We start from the raw sequence: 26,373 nt of genomic DNA, 5'->3' as shown, positions 1-26,373 counted from the left end.
TCGGCGTCTCGAGTGCTGAGGCCGGATCTTCTGCGGCCACGCCTTCGACGCATGACACTGTCCCACATGCAGTACTTGAGCTCCCTTCTACTACTTCCGATCAAAGTCATCCGCGCACAAGACTTCAAGCAGGCATCAGGAAGGAAAAACGGTACATGGATGGCACAGTAAGGTATGGGTTACTTGCTACTAATGGTGAACCTAATGATTTGTCCGAAGCCTTGGAAAATAATAACTGGAAAATAGCTATGAACGAAGGAATACAATGCCTTGCGTGCGAATAACACATGGCACTTAGTTCCAGTAGTTAAAGGAAGTAACATCATAGACTGTAAATGGGTATATAAAATAAAGAGGAAGGCGGATGGCAGTATTGATAGATATAAAGCTCGTCTTGTAGCAAAGGGGTTTAAGCAGCGATATGGAATAGATTACGAAGACACTTTTAGTCCAGTTGTTGAGGCAGCAACTATCATATTGCTATCGGTTTTGAGCGAAGGGTAAGGTATCCCACAAAGGAAGGCAACTATTCCTCAAAATGGTGTGCATGATGACGATAAGTTGGACAATAACTGAGATGCTGGCTTGCTCATCTTCTGAAAATCCAAATCCATCATGCTAACATGCTCGTGCTCTGGCCGCAGATTGATCCTAACATCCACGTACACTTCAGCTGTCTCATGTACATTGTCCAGCCAATCTGCAGCCCGGACAATCTCTTTGCCTTCGTCGAAATGCATTACATGTTGTTTGTACTTTCTAAACCCTGCTGAATGGAGATGTGTTTTGTGCTCCATTGCACATCCTCATATTCAGTTTTGATGCCATGTAAATCAAGATGTATTCTGTCGAAGAATGGGCGCTGTAAATACTCTGCAGTATGCAGCAAGTGTACATTAGTGGTTATATGATTGATTGGTTCATCGACTCACTGCTATGCCAAAAGTTGTGGTTTGAAATTTACTTTCTTCTGGTCTTTGTCGACTGATGGGAGTCTAGCTTCTCTGCAAATGTCTGTTGCTTGGATCAAAGTGCATTTGCATGGATCACGAAAAAGTCAGCCAGAAACATGGGGGGTTTTGCTGGATGAGAATGTAATATGATATGTAAACCGAAACGAAAAGAATAATAAAATAAAGAACGTGAGATGGCATTACTGTACAGTTGCAATGGCCTGAAGATGGAAGCATAGATGCAGAGAAATCCTATGCCTGAAGGAAGCGACAAAATATCTATGACAGACTCTGCGCCAGTGACAGCTCGACGAAACCGAAACCCCCAACGCGAAACCACTCCTTCCCACCCTGCTTTTCTTTCTCCTACCAGAGCAACAGAAGCGGCACAAAACCCACCTAAAACCCAGCGCGGGTGCGCCGCGCGGAGAGGAATCCGCCCTCAAGCTCGCCCGCCGACCAACCCACGACGCCGCGATGGGCACTCCATGGCCAAGGTTTCAGCTTCACCACCCCCTGATCCTGCTACTGGTAATCGATCTCGATCCATCACCTTCTCTTCTCCCCCTCTGCGTTGCATTGCATACATCAATCCATCCATCCTGCTGCCTCTACATCACTAAGCTGATTTGCTCTCGTCCCCTCCAGATCTTGGCCCTGTGGCGGAGAAGGCGATGGAGCCTGATCAGGAAGCATTAGTTGTTCCTGGGGTAAGCATCAACCATCCATCCCCGACTTTCCACCTTCTGCGTCGATCATGGGTTTCGTTGACGAAAAGCCCGCACTTTTCCGTGCCCTGATGTTCGTTCCGGTGTGGCGGAGCGCAGGCGGCGCCTGTTCTTCGTCGCCCGGCCTGGTCATGGAGGAGTTCGTAATGGGCGACCACGCGCGGCTAGTGGCTTCCATGCGGCTCGCCATGGAGCTGGCCGCGTCGTCCAGGCTCTTTGCCAAGCTCTTCGATCTCTTCGCATCCGACGCCCTGGCGCGCGTCCGCGGCGGCGGCGACAGTACAACTGGGCGCCGCGGTTCCGCCTCGCCATCCTGCTCCTCCTGCGCGACGCGTTCCCGGACGCGGTCGGCGAAAGGTGGTGTGCCCGACCGCGGCCCCCGTGGAGCGCTGCGCCATGGAGGAGCTGGGCTGCGTGGTCACCGCCTCGGTCCAGCAGTGCCGCCCGGTGCGCGAGCCGACGCTTATCTTCATGCCGTACGCGGACCGCGTCTTCTTCTAGAACCTTGTCACCTTGAACTGGAGCGTGGAGCAGCTCGGAAAGATTGTCTTTCTCGGACACAGCTTCAGTGCTATGGTGAAAATGCTTGAGCTCAGCATGTCCAAGCAGGAGAAGTTTGGCGTCTCCGAGCAGAGGGAGAAGGTGAGGAGGGTACTGGCAGTTCAGGATTATGTGTATGAGATCGAGCTATGCGCAGGGATCGATGGTTTGCTCGATAGCCCTCTCTGGGAAGACGATAGTCTTGATCCTTTCCTGAAAAGAGATGACATTCTGAAGATAGCGATTCAGAGGAGTGTGTATGCATGTACTGCATTGCTCGCAGAGAGAGATGTGACATGATCAGTGCTCTTCCCAACACGTTTTCAGTCCATCTGTTCCATCTAGATCCTGAAATCGACATGGAACATCTTGTGCCAGGTTGTTCTGCAGCACAATTTGTAAAACATATATGTTTGAGGATCATGGAATTGGGGTCTGGTGTCGTGTTGCCTCTTTCACTGTTGCAGGTAATTCTACTACGGTCTGGAGCACAGTGAATGTCCAGATGAACTATGATGCTCAGTTAGCTGGGTAAGATCACATAACTGCTGCTATTCTTTGAATCAGTTTTTTTTTTCGAAACATTATTCTTTGAATCAGTGCCCCCCCCCCCCCCCCGGTTGTCTGATCACTGGAATCCATGAAATGAAGTTAAAAAAATATACTGTTTGCAATGATCTGATACATTTTAGGTTTCTGGAGTGAAATGTGCTCTGTGCACTAGTCACTGCACTGCCTCCTGATGACCTGTGTTTGTTCAGTTTCTGGCTTCTAGATTTGGTTATGGTTCTCTCTCGCGCGCGCGCTATTGAACTTTGAGCGAGTTTTGTTCACCAATCATGCTATTGTTGCATTGCAAGTTATTATTTTCTTCAATGATGTAATTAATGCAATATTCTGCAAAAGTGTAAATATTAAAATGACTTGAAAGGTATATGTCTACAAGATATTTGATGTATCTTATGATTTACATGTAAAATAAAATTCATATAAATATTGTTGCAGAGAGAGCATAGAGTACTACTGTAATAGGAAATGTGTCCTATCTGTCATTGGAAGTTTATTTTTATTCCTTGTTGTTATTGACTTCACTGACTAATTCCTGTTCTGTTTTGTTTTCCAATTAAACTAGATGGCATTTAAATCCTAGTAATGCATACATTGAGGACAAGGACTTAAAGGAAGCAGCAAGCATAGTCAACGAAGTCCGTTAAACTATGATCGATGTCAGGAGTTCTTCGCCGTACACAAAGTTCATTGGTCAGCTCAAGGAAAACCCGAGCATCGGAGATTGCATCTCAAGCATGTTGGGAGCTCATGAATGCATGGAATTAGTTATTTATGGCATTGGGAGCTTTGAATTTGACGTGAAGTCTCAGTATCAGCTTGCTTTCGCTCTTCTTCTGAAGGAAGATGAGGTGTTTCCGATCGGTGACATTGAAATCTATGACCCCGCTCTCTCTCTAGCTGATGTCAAGGCTTGCTTGGACTTGGGAGTGAGAGTTCTTGTAGTTAATGAGCAGTGCCAGAGAACTGTTGAGAAGCCAACAATTTTCCATGTTCCAGGACTAAAATTAGGGGGGAATCTCTTGGAATCAAATTTCTCTCCTAAGCAGAAGATGATTCTTGTTTCCTATAGGTTTAAGGACAGTGGGAAATTGATTTCTAGTGCAATTGAAAACTGGAACTGTGGATCTACCAGTATCAGGGATTCGCTGACTTTGGAAAGGGACAGATTCGTGTGAGCAACCAAGGATTATATTCATGAAGTACTTTCTATGGGAAAATCTTATGAGAGATTAATTGGTGTGTCTGAACTGAAGTTGGAGTTTCTTGAAACAGATGATGATATGGACATACACTCAAAACTGCCAAGTATGTGTTCTGCTTCTGAACTTGTACTAATATTTGATTTCTCTCTACTGTATTTGTGTACTGGTGAATGGTTGTGATTTTTTGAAGTAGATGATGCATTTGTTTACAGGGCTGAAGCTCAAGGAAAAAAATTACCTTAACCTCACGCAGGAGATGGAATACAACTCATTCCTTGCTTTTGAGTAAGACTTCTGTATGCTTGAGGCCGATATCTTGCTATTTAACATTTGCTTGCTTTGTGTTACAGCATTCTAAACGAAAATTTTAGGTAAAGGCTAATCATTTTGGTGGAAACATCACTAATTGTTCTTCTCTCTATTTTGTCAGTCATGTGGCATCCCTCCGTGTGCAATTGGAAGAGAGAATATCACGCCCATTCAAAGATCAATCTGGCTACGAGGATGATGATCCTCCATTCTGGGGATCTGTTTTCCGTCATCGGCTTCCAGCGAAGAATCGGACAACATGGTCCCCTCCTCCCGAGGGTTGGATCAAGCTCAACTTCCATGGGATCGGCTGTTCTAAACGTCGTCCCGCCTGAATCGGTGGCATATTACACAACGACGAAGGCCACGTGCTCTCCTACTATGCTGGTCCAGTAGGAGATGTGGATCAGATTGTGGCCAGTGCCATGGCACTTCAGGTCGGGCTGCAAAACATGATTGAGCTTCATGAACCAGTATACAAGCTGAACATTGAGGGGGATGATCTTAAGGTGATACGCTGTTGCAACGGAATCTCTAGCCCGCCTAAGAGAGCTCATGATTCATTTTCATATATCTATCCCAATATGTATTTGAGGCCGACCAAGAAACTTTCTCCTGACAAGCTACCTGAGGAGTGCAACAATGGTAAAGATGACAATGATGATTCAAAGGATGATGACAAGAATGATCGCCCAATGGACAGACGGGGATGATGGTGATTCACAAGGTGCATCTTCAGAGTCTGCCATCCCTCCTGGATGGGTACGAAGAGAGTTCATAGCTTGGCATGTTGAAGAGGCGGCTAATCTGGCGACTGGTATCGCAGGTGCAGGAGCCTATTTACCTACAGTCGGGCGGCACAACTCAGCCAAGTGTCAACATGAAATGGATTTGAAGAGTGACAAGCCGGACATTACATGGTAAGAAGCAGTTAAGTTGTCGGTCCATTCTGAGCTACAAATGTTTGTTTTCTCTGCAATGCTAACAACTGGAGTTCGTTGCAGGTTCCATGATGCCTTAGAGGATGAGGAGGATGTGGCCGAGGACCTTATGAAGTGACTAGAAATTTGAGCTAGAGGATTGGCTGATCTGTTCATGAGGAGCCTGCTGCTGACGGCTTTGCCTGTTGCTAATGGTTGTGCCTGTTCTCAACAAGTGGTGTTGTGATGAGATCCTTGATCTGCATGATGAGTCTTGGACGTATACGATTGCCTGCTTTCTGTGAATGTATCGTTTGTTTTTTCGTTTGATATGTACAGTGGGTTCAGTAGTTGGTTTGATACATGCTCCTGCTCCAAATACATACGTAGTCACATTTGGTGCCGTGGCCCTGAGAGGCACTTTGACTTACGAACAGCAAAAATGAATGCGGTTTTGCAATGAGAATGAATGTTAGTTCTGAGCTTGTTTGCCTGCCATTTTCTTTTTTGGAACGAAACGGCACGAGAATCGTCTGTTGGCTTCTGATTTCTGTACATGTTCGGTTGAGATTGCTGCTGCTGCGCTCTCTGCTCTCTCTCCCAGCACAAGCGCGTGCAGCAGGTCGTGGTGCAGGCAGCCCGCTGCGCCCCCGTGGGCAAGGCAGGGGGCCGCCGCGCGGGCAGGCCTGCGGGCTGCGGCGGTGGCGCGGGCAAGGCAGCCACGCGGGATGCGGATGCGGCGGCGGTCGGCGCTGCGCAAGGGCGGCCGCGTCGACGGGCGGCAATGCGGACGTGGCGGACCGGCCGGGATGCGCCTTGGGCTGTGTAGTAAAGCGGCGGCGCTGGATTTACTCTGTACGCACTCCTCTCCCTCTCTCCCTCTCCTCGATGCCACGGATGGAGATGGGAGCGGCCTCGATTCGGAGGTTTCGGAGCCAGGGCGCGCGTCCTGGCAGCTGCTCCTGCGGACGGGTGAGAGCTCGGGTAGGAGCTCCTCCATCTGAGAGTTCTGGGCGACGGATGAGAGTCGGGCTGTGTGCTGCTGTGGCACGGCCCAGCATGACGCGCCCATTGCCCCTGTTTGAATTGTGGCGCGAGCACGAACGCTCTGGGGGTCCAGTGGACAATCTGCCGCCATCCCGCTCCCACCGCGCCGCCGCCGGCGTGTTTGGCTAGGACACGTACAACGGTTGTCGGTGGGTCATCTGAAAGGATTGCCACGTAGGTTCGGTGATGATGTGGAGCGAAATTAATATGAAGAGAGAATGTTGCCGTCGTCTGGCGAGGCGACGACGCGGGCTGGTGGCCCGATGCAAAAAAGACGACTGAGCAGGCGTTGTACGCCTCGCCTGCAGCCGGCGACGGCTCGGGCGGATCCGGTGCGGCGGCGGGTGAAGCCTGACATTGGAAGAGGGAGAGATGGCGCAAACCTACTCTCTGTCTACTCAGGTCGCCGCCGCCGCCGTTCGCAAAGTCGGACACCGTCGCGTCGCCCATGAAGCTCGTGGCCGACCGCCGTTGCCACCCCCCGAACGTCACCTGTGTGTGAAGCTCGCGGCCACCCGCCGGGCTCGGCTTCCCACCGTCGCCGCCCACGAAGCTGGCTGCCGCCGCGCCGCCCGCGAAGCTCGCTGCTGCCCACCGAGTTCGCCGCCGCGCTGCTTTTGGATAAGATATTGGTCCGTGGGTAGGAGAGAGAGAAAGAGCAGAGAAACGGTGCGCGGTGGACCTCACACCATCGGATAGGATACTGGTGCATGCTGTACTTGGCCCACACTGAATCAGTCATTTTTAGCGGATTTATAAATTCAGCCGAACGCGACTTCAAATTATGCTCTAGATGTTCATGTAAGTAATAAAATTTCTAATGGAATAACAAAACTTACGAATGACAAGATTTATAGGCTTAGAAATTTTTGAATTTATTTGCTTTTACCGGTCGCGGCTATCTTCTCATAAATTTTGTACCACAAATGGTTATATTAATCATATAGGTGCTAAATCAGCCAAACAAACCACAAAATAACCTACAAAGATATGGTTTATGTTTGATCACATCAATTTATAGATTCACTCGTGAATTAAATATTTTACGGATAACATTACAAAGAACTTTTGTACAACTTATCTATTTTACTATCTTTATGTGACGTGGCTTACACTTATAGACGACAGCTGTTTGAACGTGCCATAAACGCCCCCAGATGGTGGAGAAGACGAGGATATACCCCAGCAGAGCTCCTCGTGTTGCTCTACTCTGTGTGCCTCCGAGGATGCAGGCCGAACAGGATGACAGCGGGCACTGTGAGATGGGAACTACTCGCTCGGACAGGGCGCTAACGATGCTCGATTTGACTAGGTTGTCCGGACACGCACAGCGAGGCCAACGACGGCGGCAGCCACTGGCGAGGACCTAACAGCAGCCCCTCTAACCAAGGGAGAATAGGGGGTTATTTGAAAATATTGGATCGCGATTATGGGTTATTTGAAAATATGGAATCGCGATTAATAATCACGATCCAGTTTAGGGAGTTATTTGCAAAAATTTGGATCGAGATTAATAGTCGCGATCCAAATTAGGGTCTTATCTGTAAAGTTTGGGACTGATTTGTAAATATCGGTTACGCCGGTCGCTCGCCGCCGCTTCCACAAGGGCTCCGGCGGGCGGGCGGCGGCGGCGGCGCTCCCCAGGGCGTGGACCAACCAACCCCAACCCTCCCCTCTGCGCGCGTACGTTCTGGGGTCGCTCGAGCGTCGGCATTTGTGGCAGAGGAGCGCGCGCGGAGCCGCGGATGGGGACAGCGAGCGACCAACGCGGATGTGAGTTCGCCGCGCCGTCGCCGCATCCCGCTACCATCTACTTAGCTGCTGTCCGTTCCTTCACCTCTGATCGGTGAGTAAGCTCGCAACGCCGGCCGTGCTCCGTGTGCAGGCATGGTCGCGCACGGTCCGCCACAGGTTTAGTACTTGTTCATTCAGTTCCGCGTGTTTTCATCCTTCATATTTGGAACCCGTACTCGATGGCGATGCGGCGGCGCTCCGTTTGGGACTCGCCGGTGTTCCGCTTTCCTGAAGATCCACCGCGAGTACGCTCGCTACCTCAATTTCTATCTGTACCCAATCAGATCAGACCCTTGATCTACTATCCATTGATTTCCCTGCCTCGGATGCAGATCGATTCACCGTCCCGCTTTGTCCTGACACTCTTTTGCTTCCTGATCAGGGCGGGGAAGCCTGTGGAGGTGTTTGAGGCTGCGCGCGTCGAGCGGATGCTGCGGTCGGGGCAGTCGGCCGACGCGGAGCATTACCTGGAGCGTTTCCTGCCGCCCATCCCCATCAGGGACCGGAGCCCGCTGTCGATCTTGCTCCGGTTCCACGTCCGCGTCTTCAGGATCATCTCCAAGGTCGCCGCCGGTGGCCCATCAGGTGCAAAGATGGCCGCACTCTTCGCAAACCCCAGCGAGTACATTAGTACATATGCTCCGGAGCCCCTACAGCGCTGGATGTAAGTTGTCCACTAAACCAGTACTTGTTCATTCAGTTCTGCTTGTTTTCATCCAACTTCATGGTTACTTTTCAGTGCATAATTTACACGGCATAGCTGCCAATTTCTTGTTTCTTTTTTCAACATTTCCTTGCATCAACAGTAATAATAAACTAACATCACTCCAATTCTCTGAATCATCTTAAACTAAGAGCTAGTATGGCAGGGCCATCCCTTGTAAATCCGGCCCGCGTAGTTTTGGTGCGTACTTGTCACATTTCGAGATATTGTGTGGTAGTCAGTCAACTTCCATATCGAGCTTCACCATCTTGGCCTCATGCTGTTCTTGTTGCCGTTCAACTGTTTGCTGTTCCACTGAAGCCATGTGATCGCCGCGAGTACTCCTTTATGAGTCTGGAGAATTCAGAGCTCTCATTCTCCAGTAATTTTGATGGCGTGTCGTATTCTATAATTCTTCCTGCTCATCATGATAATTCATTAGAGCGCACATATGTCAGTAATCCAGCAGCTACATCTAATAAATGTAGAGAACTGGTGCTTCATATCACGTGGCATACCTTCACTGAAAACAAGAATGAGATCACTATCAATTACAGTGTGGATTCTGTGAGCTATTGTCAAGACCGTGCAATTCCCGAATTCCTCGCGGATTGTTTCTTGGATAACCGCATCAGTAGAGGAGTCAACTGAAGCAGTTGCCTCATCGAGCACAAGAACGTTGCTTCGCTTTAGCAGAACCCTTCCAAGGCAAAACAGCTGCCTCTGTCCAACACTCCAGTTCTCCCCATTCTCAACAACTGCAAGAGATATCTCATGTTACAATCCCAATGAACATATTGTTATAGTATCAACCAACTAGAATTTCATATCCCTCGATCTTAATTTTTTACATTTGGCTACTGTACTCAGAATGCATTACCTGTCGAGTCCAGCTTCTTTGGGCTTTGCCGAACTATGTCACCAAGCTGGCATTTGTCCAAAATCTGTCCAAAAGGAGAGGGTGAAAACAGATTCCTTATCATATGTTTCAAAAACTAAAACCTCTTTGCCCTAGTCAGCACGCTTTTCTATAATCTTGGCATTCTGTTTTTTTATTTACAGATTGAATTTTGATCAAGTTACAGTTTTAATTAATATCAGAATCGCCAGAGGTTTTTAAATGTTCATTAAGTTACCTCCCACACGCGATGATCAGAATACTCGTTTAGGGGATCCAGATTCCCTCTGACTGTTCCCTCAAACATAGTTGGATCCTGTGGGATGATGCTAAGTCTGCCACGTAAATCATGCAGCCCTATTTTGCAGATGTCAACATTGTCGATTTCAATTGTTCCTTCCCTTGGTTCGACGATCCTGAAAAGTGCTTGGATAAATGTGGACTTTCCACTACCAGTGCGTCCTACAATTCCTACCTTCTTCCTTCCTGGAATTGTGCATGATATGTTTCTCAAAACAGATGGGAGATGCTCCGCATATCGAACCTGTAAAAGCAAAGAACATTAGGTGACTACAATTGAGAAAGTGCATGTATCAGGGTAAATAAAATTTTAAGTTTCCCTTCTGAAAAATAAAAAAGACTTCCACTCTCATTATAGAGAAAACACAGTTAACTGGCATCTATATCTGCCACTCCAGTCTTATGTGTTTTTTCATTCTTGGCATTCTGTGGCAATCCCCTTAGCTTATGTAACCATATAACTACTTTTGGTGCATGAGAAAGCATAAAAAGTATGCTCATTATTTTTCTCTCATATTTTAAAATATGTGCATATTACCCTCTTTGGTAAAACATCATTAACTCGGCACTTTCCTGAGATTAGTTCTGCTCTGCAGCATTTTCTGCAGGTTGTTTAACCTTTAGTTGAGCATACAATTATTCAATTTCAGACATAATTCTTAAATATCAGTTTTTCAGGCTAGCTAGTCTCCGTGTGAGATTTGTTTGGGTTTGCTAAGTAATACTGTACACATTCACACTTGATTACTCACACTTATAGTGGGTCAGAACTCATTATAATTCTATACATACCTCCAAGGATCTTATATTGATAGTTCCAGCTTCTGGCCAGCTGTTTGGTGGGCGGTAGTGGTCAACTGTGAGAGGTGCCTCGCTAGGGATCCTGGAGTATTGCATTATTCTTTCAACAGATATCATTTTGTTTTCTGTGTTGCAAATGTTCCAAATTATGGATGCCAGCTGAGAATTGAGGTTCAATGCATAAGTCACTGCAAGTCCAGCAATGCCTGTACGTACAATCATATTAGTTTGACAATTATCAAACATAAGATAGCTTGAGGATTTTGTAGTCAGCGTGAGCTTATGTGCATATAGAGCTTACTTGGGTTTATAAAACCTTCAGGAAGGCTCACTAGCAGAGTTAAAGAAAAGGCAAAGACAAAGTTGGATAGCATGTTTAGCCTGAAAGAAAGCCACTCCATTGAAGAGATGTTATGGAACCATGGCCTGGAGTGGTTGTCAACAAGACCAAGGTTTGCTTTTCTGAAACGATCTTTCTGCCCAAATGCTCTAATACTTGATGCTCCTGCTAGCGATTCTGCAAAATGATGTAGGATTGGAGCCCTTTGAATTTGTGATAAACGAGCCAACTCTCTTGCTGTTGGTATGTAGTAGCGCTGCACACATACAGAAAGTGTACAGGTTCAGCATTTTGTGAAATGAGTGACCATCAATAAAGAGGAAGCTGCTAGGAAATCTTCCTAGAATTCATGGTACACAAAAGTAATAGGAAAATGCTAATTATAAACAGAAGATCATTTTTAAAGGTTCGTACTTGACACAGGAAACAGACCACGGTCACTGGAACAAAGATAGCAAAAACTGGCCATGCAACTTGTGACATAACACCAATGGTTCCCAGAATTTGTATGATTGAAAACACACACCAGCCAAGCTTGTTTGCTATTTCCAGATCTAGAACACTTTGGTCATTAGAGGCCTGTTCCACACAAAAACACACATTAATTAGTTTAGGTGGTGTGTAAGTATGTGAGAGGATAAAATGTTCATAAAATTAAATCAGCACTAACCCTGTTCAAAATTCTGCCTGTAGGTGTGGAGTCAAAGAAAGACATTGGGGCATGCATGATGCAGTGGAGCATGTTCTTGAAGAACTTTTCTGATGTTAGTAGACCAATCAGTGACACGAGCAAGGACCGAGCCAAGACGCACAGGGCACTTCCCATAGATAGTGCTATATATACAGAGAAGAGGAGGCCTAATCCAACCATTGGAGTGGTTGCAGATGTCGGAGGAGATGCCCATGCCATCCAATAGTTGCTTGCTACCTGAAATATTTGGAAGAATGACTGTGCGGCTATTGTTAGTGGCACTAAGGCTCCACCATGAACTGCCCTCAGGTATGCCCAGTAGACCTTCTTGCCAATGCCTCCCTTTTCTCGTTCTTCTTCTTGCGTCAACCTCCCCTTCTCACTGATGTCTTGTGAGACATCATGTGCAGACTCTTGCTTTGTTATGCCCTGAAGTTGATCGTCCATTTCATTTTCTGTATCAAGCTCATCCTCACTGTCTGCTGATTTTCGGTTGTCTGACAGCATTCTGCTGGAACTCTCAGCATTCATAACAGATTCAAGAGCCTGGCTATGGGCTCCTACTATAGCTTCAAATCCTATATTCTGTTGAAGGAGCTCATCAAATTTCCCTTTCTGCACGATTTTTCCATCTTGCATGACCTATTATTTTGAATCCACGTGGTTAGTTATTTGGCAACTTTAAACTTTGGACCCTGGACATGATAAGTAAAACTAAAAGTATTTTTGGACAAGTACCAGTATAAGGTCTGCGGCTGGAAGGAATTCGACTTGATGGGTCACGTACAATACTGTTTTGTCTTTAAGAATTCCCATTACACAATCCTGCAGGATAAAATTATTTTATTTGCTTAGATATGAGCCAATTATTTTATCCATTTCTGAATCAATGTTGAGACTCAAAACAGTCAAATTGTCAGATTACTATTACAAAGCTTAAGATAGCTGTGCATTTATTGGAACTACGAAACGAACCTTGAAAAGCTGGCTTCCAGTGTGAGCATCTACTGCACTAAAAGGATCATCAAAGAGGTAAATATCTGCATCCTCATACACCGACCTTGCAATCTGAATTCTCTGTTTCTGTCCACCACTCATGTTAATTCCTCTTTCACCAATCTCAGTCAAATCCCCATTTGCAAACAACTCAAGGTCTTTTGTCAGTGCACAGGCTTTTATGATCTTTTCATACTTGTCCTTGTCATATGGTTTTCCAAACAGAATGTTTTCCCTGATGTTCCCAGACAGGATCCAGGCAGTTTGAGGAACATATGCTTTGCTACCACTGACCCTGACAGTACCATCTAGCTTTGGCATCTCCCCAAGTATGCATGATAATAGACTGGACTTTCCAGAGCCGACCATTCCACAGATAGCCACTTTCATCCCTCTCTTTACTTTTAAATCAACATCTGTCAGAGTTGGAGAAGTCGTCTCCAGTTCCCAGCTGAATATTCCATGATCAATCTCCACATCATAGTCTGTTTCATTTCTTGGTACTTCTATAACTGCATCACATTTCAATTCTTCTTCCTCGAGGTATTTTGCCACTCTATCAGCTGAAACTTTTCCCTGAGCAAACACTGAAAGCAAGTCAGGAAGTGTGAAAATTGGATCTTGTAGCATACGGAATGTTGCAAGAGCTGACAAAACAGTTCCAGCCGTCAGAGGAATCCCCATCAATATACATGACCCAAATGTTATGGAGGAAATGAATGCAGGCGACCCCCAAAATATGAATGTTGTTAGAGCTGACAACCTCACAGATTTCCATAGCCAATTGTACTCTTCACCTCGTAAAGCTTCCAACTTTTGAAGATACTTAATATCCCATGCTTGAAGTTTCAGTATTTTCATGCTTCTAAGGACTTCCGTTGTTGCCTTCATTCTATTGTCTTTGGCAACCATGATCTTGCCTTGCAACCTCTTTTGCATTCTGGTTAGTGGAATATTGCATGCCATTATTGCCAATGTCACTGCTAAACCAGCCCAGGCCCCAACCCCTAAGTTTCTATGGAGAACATAGACAGCTAATGAAAGCTGAACGGGTAGCATCCAGATGTAGTTCGTATACCATATGACATCAGTTATCCTTTGTACATCTACACTCATGTAGTTTATGATCTCTCCACTAGTATGCTTCTGCCTTGAACTGCAAGATAAGCGGAGCCCCTTTTGATAGATGTGGGATATCAAAGCAGCTCGCAGGCGCATCCCGAGTTGTCGTGCTCCAAAAATCCACTGCCTCTGCGCTATGGTCTCCACGACTTTGGCACTTAGAAATGCAACAGCGAGAATGTAACCTCTTCTGAGTCCATATTGCCTCTGCCCCCCAAGGAATTTCACCAAGTCATTAATCAGTGAGGGTCCGACATAGGATGCACTGGCACTTAATACTGCAAATCCTGCGTTGATCATTGCTTTCCGTCTCATAAATAGAAACATTGCTCTATAGATTGACGAAGTACTTAAACCATGCCTGCGTTCAACATCATCTATGATCTTTTTGAATGAATCAGACAGAAACTCAGCGGAGTCTTTGCCATCAACATCTGGCACATCATTCTTCTCTAGAGGTTTCTTGTATCCAATAGCAAAGACAGGGTTCATCCAGGAGAATGTGACAAGTCCAACAATACTTGCTCTTCCATATGGACATGCCCTTTTGGCTTCAGCCTGTTGTCCCACAGATGGACTCAATAGTGGCTCTGTTATGTTGCTGTATGTAAATGTGATTCCTGTTTTCCCTCTGGCTGAAATTGCAAACAGATAAGTGCAAACAACAAGCATGAATAGATCGATCCCTTCTTCAAATCCTATATCTTCATTAACTGTCAAAATTGACCTGAGATCAAGTGTCACAATGGTGACTGATTGCAGAAAGTTAAATATCCACCAGGACCGAATTATCAATGGAAGTTTTGCAGATTTTGTTTTCTGAAAACCGAATACTGCTAATGCTAATATTAGCCATGATAGCACCTGCAAACCTTCACAAAGAATAAAGGGGGGATACTTGCAATCACTTATTTTTTCATGTAACTGTGGAAATACTGTCCTCACAACATGAGCGGCTAATAGAAGCAGGCAACAAGCTTTGCATGCTTTATATGAGATACCCAGCTTTATGTCTGTAATTTCGTGTTCCTGATGCTGTTTATTGCTGTCAGGAGTTGCAGTCTTCAATCTTTGTCTCCACCATCTGATTTTCTTGAACAGAAATTGAGCCGATATACTCATGATGAATATCAGTTGTATCAGTGCAAAAGTGGTCATCCAGAAGCAAGGTGAATATAGCTCCTGCCACTCTTGCATATAGGGCAATGTAGTATAATCTGTAATAATACATTGCGAATTTCATGTCAAAATCAAATGGCAGAATACATCATTGGATTATCAAGAACCAACATTAGCTTTTTGGGACTAAATTTTGAAGTTGTCCTTCCAAATATTATTTAAAACTGAATATAAGCTGCTAAAATTGACCTACCATGTAAACTGTTTGGGGGGGGGGGGGGGGGGGGGCGAATAATTCCAATCCTTTTTCTCCGGTTTGGGGAGTTTCAGTTGAGGTAAAGTGGTAAACTATGCTATACGCCATGTTATAAATTTTGTTTGCTTTCTACTTCAAGCCATAGTTGGTTGTAGGATAAGAGAGAGTCACATCCAGGCTCATTCTGCTTTACTCTTGTCAAGATTGATTAGACAATGCATTTTGTTTTTATGCCTTTTTTTGAGCTTTCGTCAGCTTAATTAGCTGCCTAGTTAAGTAGTGATGTGAACTACACCCCAAGTGGCTATATCTTTCATACTGGCGTTCTCCTTTACCTGAAGGTCTACTTTGATGAACCAAAACTAGTCAACTACTAAATATTTGTCGACTTCCAGCCAAAGTGATAAATATTACTGTATCCAGTAACCTCATGTGCTGACAGAAACATTCTCTGATTGCACTATAAATGTTTACTCGTTCAGTATTTTGTTTTCATGCTACGATTGTAATGTTATCTGACAGCAGAAGAGGTGTTAGGTCCTAAACTCCTAGAGATGGAGAGAGTTGGACGCTAGTTGGATGGGCATGGAACTGAAAGGCAATCACTGGCCATGACTTGCCTGCTGCCATCCCAGATTGCTGTGTTTTCCTAACAGGACATGCTTTGAATAAATTTCTACAACTGCTAAAGTAATTTTTTTATTAGATGAAGGCCAAAGTGTTTGGACACTGTGGGTAGTGTAATATCTCACTTACGTAAATGAGTACGTATCACTAAAACACTAGAGCTATATATATCAAAATTATGAACGACTTTTTGTTCCTTGGATACTACTGCTTGTAGTATTTACACATGCACCCTACTGCTTCACTTATTTCTGTTCCACTGATGTCCATCTTTGCAAACATTGCAGGATCAGGAAAGCAGAATTGAAAAGGAAAATGGGGTGAAGGAGAACGGTATGCGGTGTAACTGCGTTCGTGGATATGCTGAAGAAAAGAACCAGACGCATGCAGATGCAGATGCTGAGATTAATCCCGGACGAAGAGTTACCTGAGGAATCATCGAGCAAGCCCCCGCGGATAAACATCTTGGGGATCCTCGCGAGAACCGGGAGCTGCAGGCTCCCTCTCTCCATCGTGTCTGCCCAATGAGCGAGCGAGCGAGAGAGAGAGAGAGAGAGACCAAGAGAGGGATGGAATTGGAGGGAGGGAGGAGAGAAATAGAGGGGGGAGGCGGTGGTGAACTGGTGACGGTTTATAGTGGAGGTGGAGACTGGAGACGCCGCCTGAGACACCCCTGATGGTTGCGCTTTTGGCGTGTCATGGTGCCCGCAGATCCCGATCATGCAGTTTTTCGCCGGGCGCGCCCCGCACGGCCCGTAGGAAAAACGCCGCTGCCTATCAGTATTTTACTTATGCTAAGAATTTGTTTTTGACTGTACAGTGTACACTAAACAGTTGGATTGCAAATTTGTACATAATCAGTTCAGCAAATTAATGCAAAGATATGTTTTGCTAATTTTGCTGGTACAATATTAGCTGCGTTTATTGCCATTATTTTGCTAGGGTATTACTCCCTCCGTTCCAAATTACTATCTGTTTTGACTTTAATAAATTCATAACTTTTACTGTGCACGTATATATATGCTATCGGCCTGGTCAGTAGTGTTGGCTGCACAGCTGCTGCTGCTACAGCCAGCGTTCAAGAAAGCTAACGTAAGGCCTGTAGCTGTGCAGCCAGAACTGCCGAACGGGCCGTATGTCTTCATACGTAGCAAAAGTTATATAAAAAAAAGTAAAATGAATAAAAATAAATAATAATTGGGAGTGAGTACTAATGTGGAGCTTCCTGTGAAAAAATTGTATTATATTGTACAGTATGAGAAGTGGTCCAAGCAGGTTCATGCAAGAAAAAAATTGCCCATGGAGCCATCGGCACACTGATGCGCGAAACGCCTTGCAGCTCACGGACAAGAGAGCCAGGCCGTGGAACGAAATCGGGGAAGCACGAACTGCTCTGGAAACGGAAAGCCACTCAATATATTCCCCATCATTGCCCCAATGATTTGTCTAGATCAGGCACGCACGGACCGATCGATCGCGTTCGCGCGCAAAGCGGCAAGGAAATTTTACGGTGGAAAGCCCGGACACGGAAGCCTGTACGTACATTCTTTAGTGGAGGATGCGTGACTTGACTTGACACGAGGTGGGGTCATGGTTGCACGAAGTGACTTTTCAGATTCAATGTCCCCCGTTTTATGACTCCATATTTAATTAGAGACGGAAGTATGTTTTTCATATCTTCAGTAATCAGTAGACAAGCATTGCTAAATGTTTAATCCGGAGGCCATGCATAGACAATCCTTGCAGAACGGAGGGAGTAATTTTGTAGCACGAAGATGCAGACAGACGGCGTTGGGTATTAGTTTTTGTGTCGAAGCGATCTTAACTTGCAGCTACTAGATGCTAGGGAATGAAACAAACCTGACTCGACAGAATTGAGCCCAACGAATCCGATCCAAGCACATGCCGGTCGACAATCGTCGTCACCGAACACGGGCGGACGATATGCCATAAAATCCTCTACCTCAGTCGTCTGTCGGATCAAAAGAATTGGTGGGTGATAAGGAACTTTACTGCCGGGCCAGACAAGAGGAAGAGACTGGATTTGGTGAGGTGTTCTGTTAATTTGATGCTAAAAATCTGATGTGAGATGGTGATGCATGCCGCAGCATACGGCGTCTTCAATGGTATTAGCTAGCACTAGCTCTAAGAAATTAAATATGAAAGGAAGAAGGTAGCATTGAGTAATATGCTGCGAGGGAGAAGGATACCGAGAAACGTTCCAAACTATCTCTTACCTTTTAGCTAGTCTCTTCCTTTTCCTACTGTTCAACAAGTAAAATATTGATTCAGCTAACTCTAAACTAGTCTCTTTCTTGCTGTTGAAAAAAGTATTGATTCAGTTTAGACCCTCGGAGATGCTCTTAAAGTTGTGGCCTTCGCTTTCGGCATGCCCTCGGAATCCCTGTGTACTTGTATTGCTTGTGGGCGTGCGGACTTTGTAGAAAAAGTTTACAGCAGAAGGGACAGCGGGAAATGGTAGGGAAAGAGAGAGCAAACTGACGCGGCGCTTCTGCAGCAGCGTAGAAACCGAGATGCAGCATGAGCATGAGCCCCCAAAAGACAAGGAAGAAAGCCGGCGATCCGGTGAGCAGGGCAGCAGCGGCGGCACATGCAAGCAACCACGGCGGCCCACCCTCATCGGCGGCAGGCACGCGCGCGCTCCATCCTCCATGCATGTACGGAGCCGTGCACGCGGCTAGCCGCCGTTTCACCGCGCGGTGACAAGTGAGGAAGGAATTTACCAAGCGTTTTTTTTTTTTTGAAAAGGAGTACCAAGCGTTTCTGTGTACAGACCTTGGGTAGCCGTTTCCAAGTGCAAATTTTTCCTAACTTCTCGAGGCTCCACCAAGAGTTTTATTTATTTTTTTCACACCATGTAGCTTGGCGACATTTTTTTACATTAAAAAAGGGGAGTCATAGCATATGCATGGTATATGTGGTGAATACAGGTGGCTATAGGGTAGGACCGATCGAGTACAAAATGATGTCACTGCTTAGTTCGCGTTTCTTGTCCGCGCTCTGCCCTGGACTGGCGCGGCGGGGTGTCCTGGCCATCAGCAGCTGCAGCCACGAGCGAGCCCGGGGGCGCGGCGCTCCCGGCCTCATGATCCCAGCTGCGCCCGGCGACGAAAACGCCGATCCGCATCGACGGCGACGCGTGTTTCCACCCATCGAACGTGGGCTCCCACCGCCCTACCGTCCCGAAACCTGACGCGGACCCATCGACGAAGACGACGACGCATGGTGGGCTTGGTGCGGGCGCCCTGTCGGTTTCTTTGTCGAGTTCGTGGGCGCGCGCATGCGGCTATAGTAGCAAAGCTGCTGCACCTGCCTGCACACAGAAGACACAGTACCCCCACCTCGCTGGCGTCTCATCTCACTTGCTCACATGCGCGTGTGCAGCTAACCGCCTGCACGTACACAGAGTGATCGATGGGCACAGCGCACACGCACACGACGAGGCGTCGTCGCATTGCAGCCGCCGTGTGCATGCATGCATGCACGCACGCTACAGGCCGGGGCGCACGCGCACACAGTACGTTACGGTACACGCGTACGACAATGATACGGGCGCGTGCGCGCGCACACATGCGAGTAACCACACGCGGCAGCTGGATGCAACAATATCCATCGTACGCGCCGCTACACCCACGTGCGTGAGCTACTTAGAATCCTAGGGATTGGGCGCACGCTCAACCTCACGCGACTACAGCTAACAGTAACATGTAACTGCTGACAGGACAGGTCTAGACCACACGTCGTCGTCAGCTACAAGCAAGACACACTGACACCACCAAAATGGAGAATCAAAATCGACTGGAGAAATGCGCGCGTGACATGTCATGGATCGAGATGGGCATGCAAGGCTAATCCTTTTTATTCGTGCAAAGCTTTTTTTCCGAGTGGTGGGCACAGTACAGTCACGTGTATACATATATGCAAAATGCAGCAGTTGGTGGCTAGAGAGAGACCGCGGATCAGAGCATGCTTTGGGTTTCCTTTTCCGATCTGCTGATAGCCTCCATGCACTCTGGCGTGGTGGCGTCTGATCATTGCTCCCTTGTGCAATAATTGCTGGAGCTAGGTAGCCAAATGCACGGATGTCGCTGTGACTCACTCGAGGGTTAGTGGCCACGTAAGGAGATTGCACTCCCGGCCAAAACAAAGACTTGCGAACAGTAGATAAAATGGCTTCATTTTCCTACCTTATCCTATATGCCTGATCGAGAGGCCTCATTTTCTACTCTACTTGACCATTCAGCAGTAGAGTGATCAGCCGTCAAAACAATATAACAGTCCTATATAGTGGTCCATCACGTCAATGGGAGACTTGAGAAGGTAAGTCACTCAAGACCGTAACTAGCTGGCTATTCCCTTCGTTCCAAATTATAGGTTATTTTAACTTTTCTAGATTCATAGATATTATTATACACCTAGACATAATAATATCTATGAATCTAAAAAAATTAAAATAAATTATAATTTGGAATGAAGGGAGTAGTATTGTAAGAGAAAAATATAACAGGGTGACCATTGCTAACTTTTGTGTGGTAAGGAGAACATGCTACGATAGCTTGCATAATGCTACGAGTCAATCATGTCCTCATCATCTTAAGTTCTGCCGGTCCTTTTGTGATATTTAATTTGTCCTCCGGCATCAGTTACATAGACAGACACATACGTCAGAATGGGCAGAGCCAGACACGAAGACAATTGATTGGAGTCATTGCCCTTTTTGCATGCTGGTATATTTCAATAGGATGACGATGATCGCTCAAAAAAAAAAGATTGCTCAAAAAATATTTCAATATGATCCATAAAATTTTATCGGGATCAGCTGACCCATCCATAAAAATTTATCGAGATCAACAGCTCCCTTTAGTACCAAAGTAGTAATACCGGTTGCACAACCAGTACTAAAGAACCGGTACTAAAGACGCTTTCGTAGCAGCGTATGGTAGTAGATTTACATAGAAGTAGAATGGGTTCGTACGACTATATGACCCATGAACACGAGCGTGACATGTACGTGTGCTCGCCTTGGCAGTCACGCAATTGTGGTTACAACCAAGTTAATATATGGAACGAGCAGAGACAATGCAAATCTGTCATCAACTTCTTTCCGTGCCGCGCAAGTAGTCTCGAGAGCATCCGTTTCTTTATACGGACTGATCGATTAGTCAATCCGAGTCTCCTAAACAACCGGTGTTTTTGTTGGCCAAACGTCTCGTCGTTTTCCGTCGATTGTGAGGTGTCATGCAACGTCATCGACGTTAGTGGTTTTGGTGCGATCCGACGTATGTATACGCTGTTACACAATGAACAAAGGTTCTTTTTTTTCAAGAAGAAGATGAACAAAGGTTCCTACAGCGTACAGTCAGTCAATGCGATGTTCTTGCTCGTTGTCTCTTTCGTCGGCACCATTGTGCTTAGCTGGATAGGACCTGTGCGGTGTGCAATCTTTGTCAGTAGGTCAAGCGAGAGAAATGTCGATTTCAAACTTGAAAGAAATCTACGTGCTCCTGGGCTTTAAATACGAACAAGAGGGATTTTAACAGCCGTATGGGCCCAACAATCGAACGGGCCACCGACGAGGGAAGCCCAACCATCCAAAAAACCGTCGCGGGGACGGACGACGACAGAGGATCCACTGAGCCCACGAGGAAAGGCCGAAATGATTCCCCCGGTCCACTCTTCCCTTCGCTTCAGTCCTCTCCGACCACCAACCAAAAACCTCGCGCCGCCGCTGATGGAGGAGCTCGAGGAGGAGATCCTCATCCGCTTCCCGCCGCACGAGCCCGCGCTCGTCTGCAAGCGCTGGCGCCGCCTCGTCTCCGGCCCCGCGTTCCGCCGCAGGTTTCGCGAGCTCCACCGCACGCCGCCCATGCTGGGGTTCCTCTGCAACATCGTCGAGGACGCCGGCAGTTACTGCTTCGTGCCCACAGCGGGCGCCTTCCGCGCGCCGGGCGCCGACCTTTGCCAGTGCCGCGCGCTCGACGCCCGCCACGGCCGTGTCCTTCTCAAGTGCCCCGGGAGTTCAGAGGGCGCCCTCGTGGTCTGGGACCCCAGCACCGACGAGAAGCTGGAGCTGTCCATTGCCGTCTTGGGGCGGTACGCGTACAACTGGACTGCGGCGATTCTCTGCGCCGCCTGCGGCACCTGCAACCACCTCGATTGTCACCATGGACCCTTCCTCGTGGTTTATGTAGCCTGTGGTGGTTCTAGGGAGGCGTTCATCTGCACCTATTCATCCGATGCCGGTACGTGGAGCGAGCCAATCACCACAGAGCTGCAGCTGCCTTCGGACCTTGTCACATTGATGCCCGGTGTGCTTGCGGGGAATTCAGGCCCCATTTGGATACACAATGCTAAACTTTAGCACAGTGCTAAACTTTAGCACAGTGCTAAACTTTAGCACACTCAAATGGAGTGCTAAAGTTTAGCACTTGGGGTTGTTTGGATACAGTGCTAAAGTTTAGCACATTAGGTGAGAAATGACTACATTGCCCTCATTTATGATTGGCTTGGGGAAAGGTGGAGAGGAGAGAGAGGGGGCAGCAGGGGAAAAAATAGGCTTGGGACCACTTTTAGCACCCATTAGCATCTTTTAGCACCCCTTGGGTGTGCTAAAGAAAATGGGGGTGCTAAACTTTAGCACACCCCTTTTAGCACCCCTGTTTGAAAGCCCAAGTGCTAAAAGGTGCTAAAAAGTGGGGTGCTAAACTTTAGCACCCCTCTCCAAACAGGGCCTCACTCAATTTTGGATTTCAGCGTGTATGGATCCTCGGATTAAAATTTAGTACTGTCACATCGAATGTTCGGATGTTAATTAGGAGGACTAAACATGAGCTAATTATAAAACTAATTGCAGAAGCACTGGGCTAATTCGCTAGACGAATCTATTAAGCTTAATTAATCAATCATTAGCAAATGGTTACCGTAGCACCATATTGTCGAATCATGGACTAATTAGACTTAATAAATTCGTCTCGCGAATTAGCCTCCATCTGTGCAATTAATTTTGTAATTAGCTTATATTTAATATTCTTAATTAGTATCAAACATCCGATGTGACAGAGACTAAACTGTTTAGCCCCTAATATCCAAACAGGACCAAGTATAATATTGGATCGCACGAGATGTCTTTAATTGGAGTGCCACACACTGTACAATTGGCGGCATGTTGTGTTGGAAGGTGGACTAGCATTAGCCACCGTACATGAATACAAGCTCTGCATTTGGAGGAAGGCTGGTCGTGAAGATGATGCGGGGTGGACACAAAATATGGTCATTGAGCTTGAGTCGCTGCTCCCTAGGGATGCCATCTTGGCCTCACCTAATGTGGTTGGCTTCGCAGATGGTATTGGTGTAATTTTCTTAAGTGCATGCTGTGCGCTCTTCACAATTGATCTAAATACCTATAAAGCGAAGAAGGTTTTCAAGGGCAAAAGCATATACGTCGCCATTGTGTACATAAACTTCTACACTCCAGGTACAGCTTTACTTGGTTCTAGTTTTACAGTATTCACAATGAGTAATAATTTAGGTGCTGGATTGGAATTTGGGCAATAGGCTCAACAATAACGAATTTGTGAAAGTGGAATGTTGCAATCTGATATCAAACCGAGTTGATTATCTAAATGATCTTAGATGGTAGGGTTTTGAGTTATGACAACTTAGCCTAGCCCATGAAGGAATGCAGTAAGAGAGATAACAAAAACACAATAACTTTGATGAGCTGCTACACTCCTCATGTGCTGACCCTATTTTTAATTATGTTCATTCATTGTATCTCTTATGTCAATGTTACTTAAAAACATCCAAATGGATGGCAACACCTGTGCTTAACTCAAGGGCATATTATCTTAATTTTTTTTAAATGTAAAAAGGCAGGAGCTCTGCCATATCATATAAGAAAGAAGAAGAGGTCCAGTTTTACATGTGGGTTATTACATAGGAATGATCAGTCTCACTTCTCAGATTACACCGAAAACTTAACATAGTTCTAATTGATCAAAGGCGCGCCACATGCTCTCTGTCTCCAGCTAATTTCCTCCTTGATAAAGCTGAAAACCGCTTGCGGGGAAGCTTGTTTACCTTGGAAGATTCTGCGATTTCGCTCGTTCCATATGTTCCAGCATGTATATATCAAGAGGGCTGATGTCGATCTCCTATTGTCCTTCGGCACTGAATACAAAGAAACTCGCCACCATTCTTGGATGTTCCCTTTTGTTAGTGGTAGTGGAATCCGGCTTGGCACCCACGAGTGCATGAGTTGCCAAACCTGCATGGCATAAGGGCAACGGAGACACAAATGTTCAGCAGTTTCAGCTGCCCCCTGGCAAAGAGTGCAAACCGGGTTGCAAGGCCAATTCCTATCCTGTAGCTTGTCTGCAGTCAAAATTTTACTTTGTAGAAACAGCCAGGCAAAGAATCGGTGTTTTCCTTCAGCTTGGGCTTTCCATATTGTTTTGGCTTGAAATTCACAGTAAGAACCCTGAAACTGGATCATATAGGCTGATTTAGCAGTGTATACCCCATCCCTTGTCCATCTCCAAACAATCTCATCAGAGCTATCTGTGAGAGTAATACCCTGAAGCAGGTCTCATAAATTGATGAATTCTGTATACCATGAAGCATATTATCTTAATGAGTCCATGCAAATGTTGCTGTGAATAATAAGTTACTGATGTTTTGGTTGGTGAGAAACAAGCATTCATCAACAGCAAATTTGATCCCTTAGTAAGTTAGTTGATTTTATTTTCAAATTCTGTGAATTTGTGCAGCACTGGAAGCAGCTTGTACCGATGAAGGGTCAAATGTGTGTGCCTCAGGTGCATAAAAAACTTTGCTCATGTATCTAGGGTATCTATGGTGGGATGGCACTTTTAGCATCAGTGAGATTGGTGCTGGCCTTCAGGGTGTCTATGTTTTTTAAGCTGTAGTTTCTCAAGAACTTTTCAGCTTGATCTTCTGTTTCAAGTTCTATCAGGTATAAGTTGTTAACCCTTTCATTGTCCTACTTGATCTGTAACAATGTGCTCCAGTATTTCTGCGTTCCAAGCAAACCTGAAACTTGTGTGCCATTCGTTCCTTATGAAAGTATCAGCCTCAAGAAAATGAGCATTATGAAATTTAAACACTGCAATTTCATATGTACATGTTATTTGTACACAATAGTGTGTGACTAACCTCTCGTGGCTCCTAACTAGTTGGAGTACAAGAAGCTTGTTAATTCATTGTTGTTATGACAGCTTTTGTAATTTGTAGCCAACCTGGTAAACATCAAACGCCTTATGTATGTATGAATCTTGAGACCACAAGACAACGGGGACAAGACTATTGGCACCACTCAGCTGGTGCACGGATAAACCTCACTGGAAAAGAAATAACTGGCGTCATCCAATGCACATAAAATTTATTCTCGATTACTGCTAGAGTAGCATAATTTGCTCTGCTTGGCGTATACCAGGCAACGAGGAATCAAAGCTATGCCATCGAGTATAGCTTTGTCCATCTGGAACTTGGCATGTTGTACTCGTTGGCGAAGCTATTCTTACCTGAATGGAACATCAGTGTTTTACACTTGATCACCTACCTGATATCAGTGTACTCGTTGGCGAAACCGAATATCAATCTATTCCTCTCTTTTTTTGGGCTTTCCTGAACGATTCATCAGTCATCAGTGTTTTGCACTTGATCACCTGCCTGAATGGAACAAGGTTGCAGCCAGTGCTGATGAAGCAGTCATGGTTCTTGTGCTTATCGAATGCGGTGACGGAGCATAAACAATGTTCAGAATTATTAACATTTTTGACTTGTTGAACCATAATTCGACATTGCTCTGTGTCTGATTAGCAGGGCCACGAAGTTTTTTTTTTACTCTGAGCTGAACTTGCGTGCATTTCCTTCCTGGAAAATGCAGTAAACAAGCATGGGGGTGCTATAGTTCAGTTCAGTTTCAGGGAACATATTGGGGAGCTCCTGAAAAATGACTATCCGGTTCTGTTTCTGTTTGACCTGAACCGGTTGAGGCTGCAGCAAACTCAAAAGGACTCCATGGCATCAATTCACGTTATAAACCACTGGTTTGAGTGACTGCCTCGTAGGTGAATTCTGTCGCTTCAGTCGTACTCGGTACATGAACATCAACGCCTTGCCTGTTGTTGAGCCTCAATCTGCACCTTGAACTCCAAAACGTATTTTTCTAGAAAGCAAGTCTACCAAATTGATGGCTGGAGAATTTTAGAATTTATCTTTTTTTTCTTTAGTGCATCCAGTGAGGATTATCGCGGAAGTTCCAAAAATGACTATCTAATTGGTACTAGTAAGACAACAATATTATGAGAGGGCTCATCACTGACGATACAAAGATTTTACACTGCGACCCATATACAGAAGTACTTGCGACAAATAGTGATTCCTACACCTATGCATTGTACATCCATTAATCC

The 26,373-nt window shown here is 45.9% G+C and overlaps 3 protein-coding genes and 1 long non-coding RNA gene across 4 annotated transcripts; 3 read left to right on the top strand and 1 right to left on the bottom strand.

Annotated features, from left to right (window-relative positions):
• The first annotated feature begins 7,734 nt into the window (after positions 1–7,734).
• On the top strand, positions 7,735–11,217 carry LOC101782225. Its single transcript, XM_004976574.3, has 2 exons — positions 7,735–8,727; positions 11,088–11,217. The coding sequence occupies exons 1-2, from the start codon at positions 8,243–8,245 to the stop codon at positions 11,098–11,100; spliced, it is 498 nt and encodes a 165-aa protein (XP_004976631.1). The 5' UTR covers positions 7,735–8,242; the 3' UTR covers positions 11,101–11,217.
• On the bottom strand, positions 8,733–16,479 carry LOC101782898 (putative ABC transporter C family member 15). The gene is made up of 11 exons (XM_012847701.2): positions 16,344–16,479; positions 12,772–15,131; positions 12,535–12,621; positions 11,776–12,438; positions 11,520–11,684; positions 11,067–11,361; positions 10,757–10,971; positions 9,903–10,208; positions 9,647–9,710; positions 9,285–9,524; positions 8,733–9,184 (listed from the first exon to the last, which is right to left on the bottom strand). The coding sequence occupies exons 1-11, from the start codon at positions 16,426–16,428 to the stop codon at positions 9,063–9,065; spliced, it is 4,602 nt and encodes a 1,533-aa protein (XP_012703155.2). The 5' UTR covers positions 16,429–16,479; the 3' UTR covers positions 8,733–9,062.
• On the top strand, positions 11,968–16,825 carry LOC105914846. Its single transcript, XR_001164558.2, has 3 exons — positions 11,968–12,105; positions 14,967–15,083; positions 16,204–16,825. It is a non-coding gene; the product is annotated as an uncharacterized LOC105914846 (long non-coding RNA).
• A 4,843-nt stretch (positions 16,826–21,668) lies between these two features.
• On the top strand, positions 21,669–23,491 carry LOC106804428. Its single transcript, XM_014805498.1, has 2 exons — positions 21,669–22,179; positions 23,115–23,491. Exons 1-2 carry the CDS (start codon positions 21,669–21,671, stop codon positions 23,489–23,491), a joined length of 888 nt encoding a protein of 295 aa, XP_014660984.1.
• Positions 23,492–26,373: the final 2,882 nt, after the last annotated feature.

Source organism: Setaria italica, chromosome VII, assembly GCF_000263155.2.
Source record: "Setaria italica strain Yugu1 chromosome VII, Setaria_italica_v2.0, whole genome shotgun sequence".
NCBI lineage: Eukaryota > Viridiplantae > Streptophyta > Magnoliopsida > Poales > Poaceae > Setaria > Setaria italica.
The sequence above is the reverse complement of the archived record's forward strand: the minus strand, read 5'-3'. Positions and strand labels throughout refer to the sequence as shown.

Bases quoted from the DNA above. Each gene is read 5' to 3' on its own strand.
- LOC101782225 (XM_004976574.3), top strand. From the start codon at position 8,243: ATGGCGATGCGGCGGCGCTCCGTTTGGGACTCGCCGGTGTTCCGCTTT.
- LOC101782898 (XM_012847701.2), bottom strand. From the start codon at position 16,428: ATGGAGAGAGGGAGCCTGCAGCTCCCGGTTCTCGCGAGGATCCCCAAG. The intron at 15,132-16,343 runs GTAACTCTTCGT...GTATTATTACAG, and splicing joins CTTGCTCGATGATTCCTCAG to ATTATACTACATTGCCCTAT. The intron at 9,711-9,902 runs GTAACTTAATGA...CCTTTTGGACAG, and splicing joins CTGATCATCGCGTGTGGGAG to ATTTTGGACAAATGCCAGCT.
- LOC106804428 (XM_014805498.1), top strand. From the start codon at position 21,669: ATGGAGGAGCTCGAGGAGGAGATCCTCATCCGCTTCCCGCCGCACGAG. The intron at 22,180-23,114 runs GTACGTGGAGCG...TTGTGTTGGAAG, and splicing joins CACCTATTCATCCGATGCCG to GTGGACTAGCATTAGCCACC.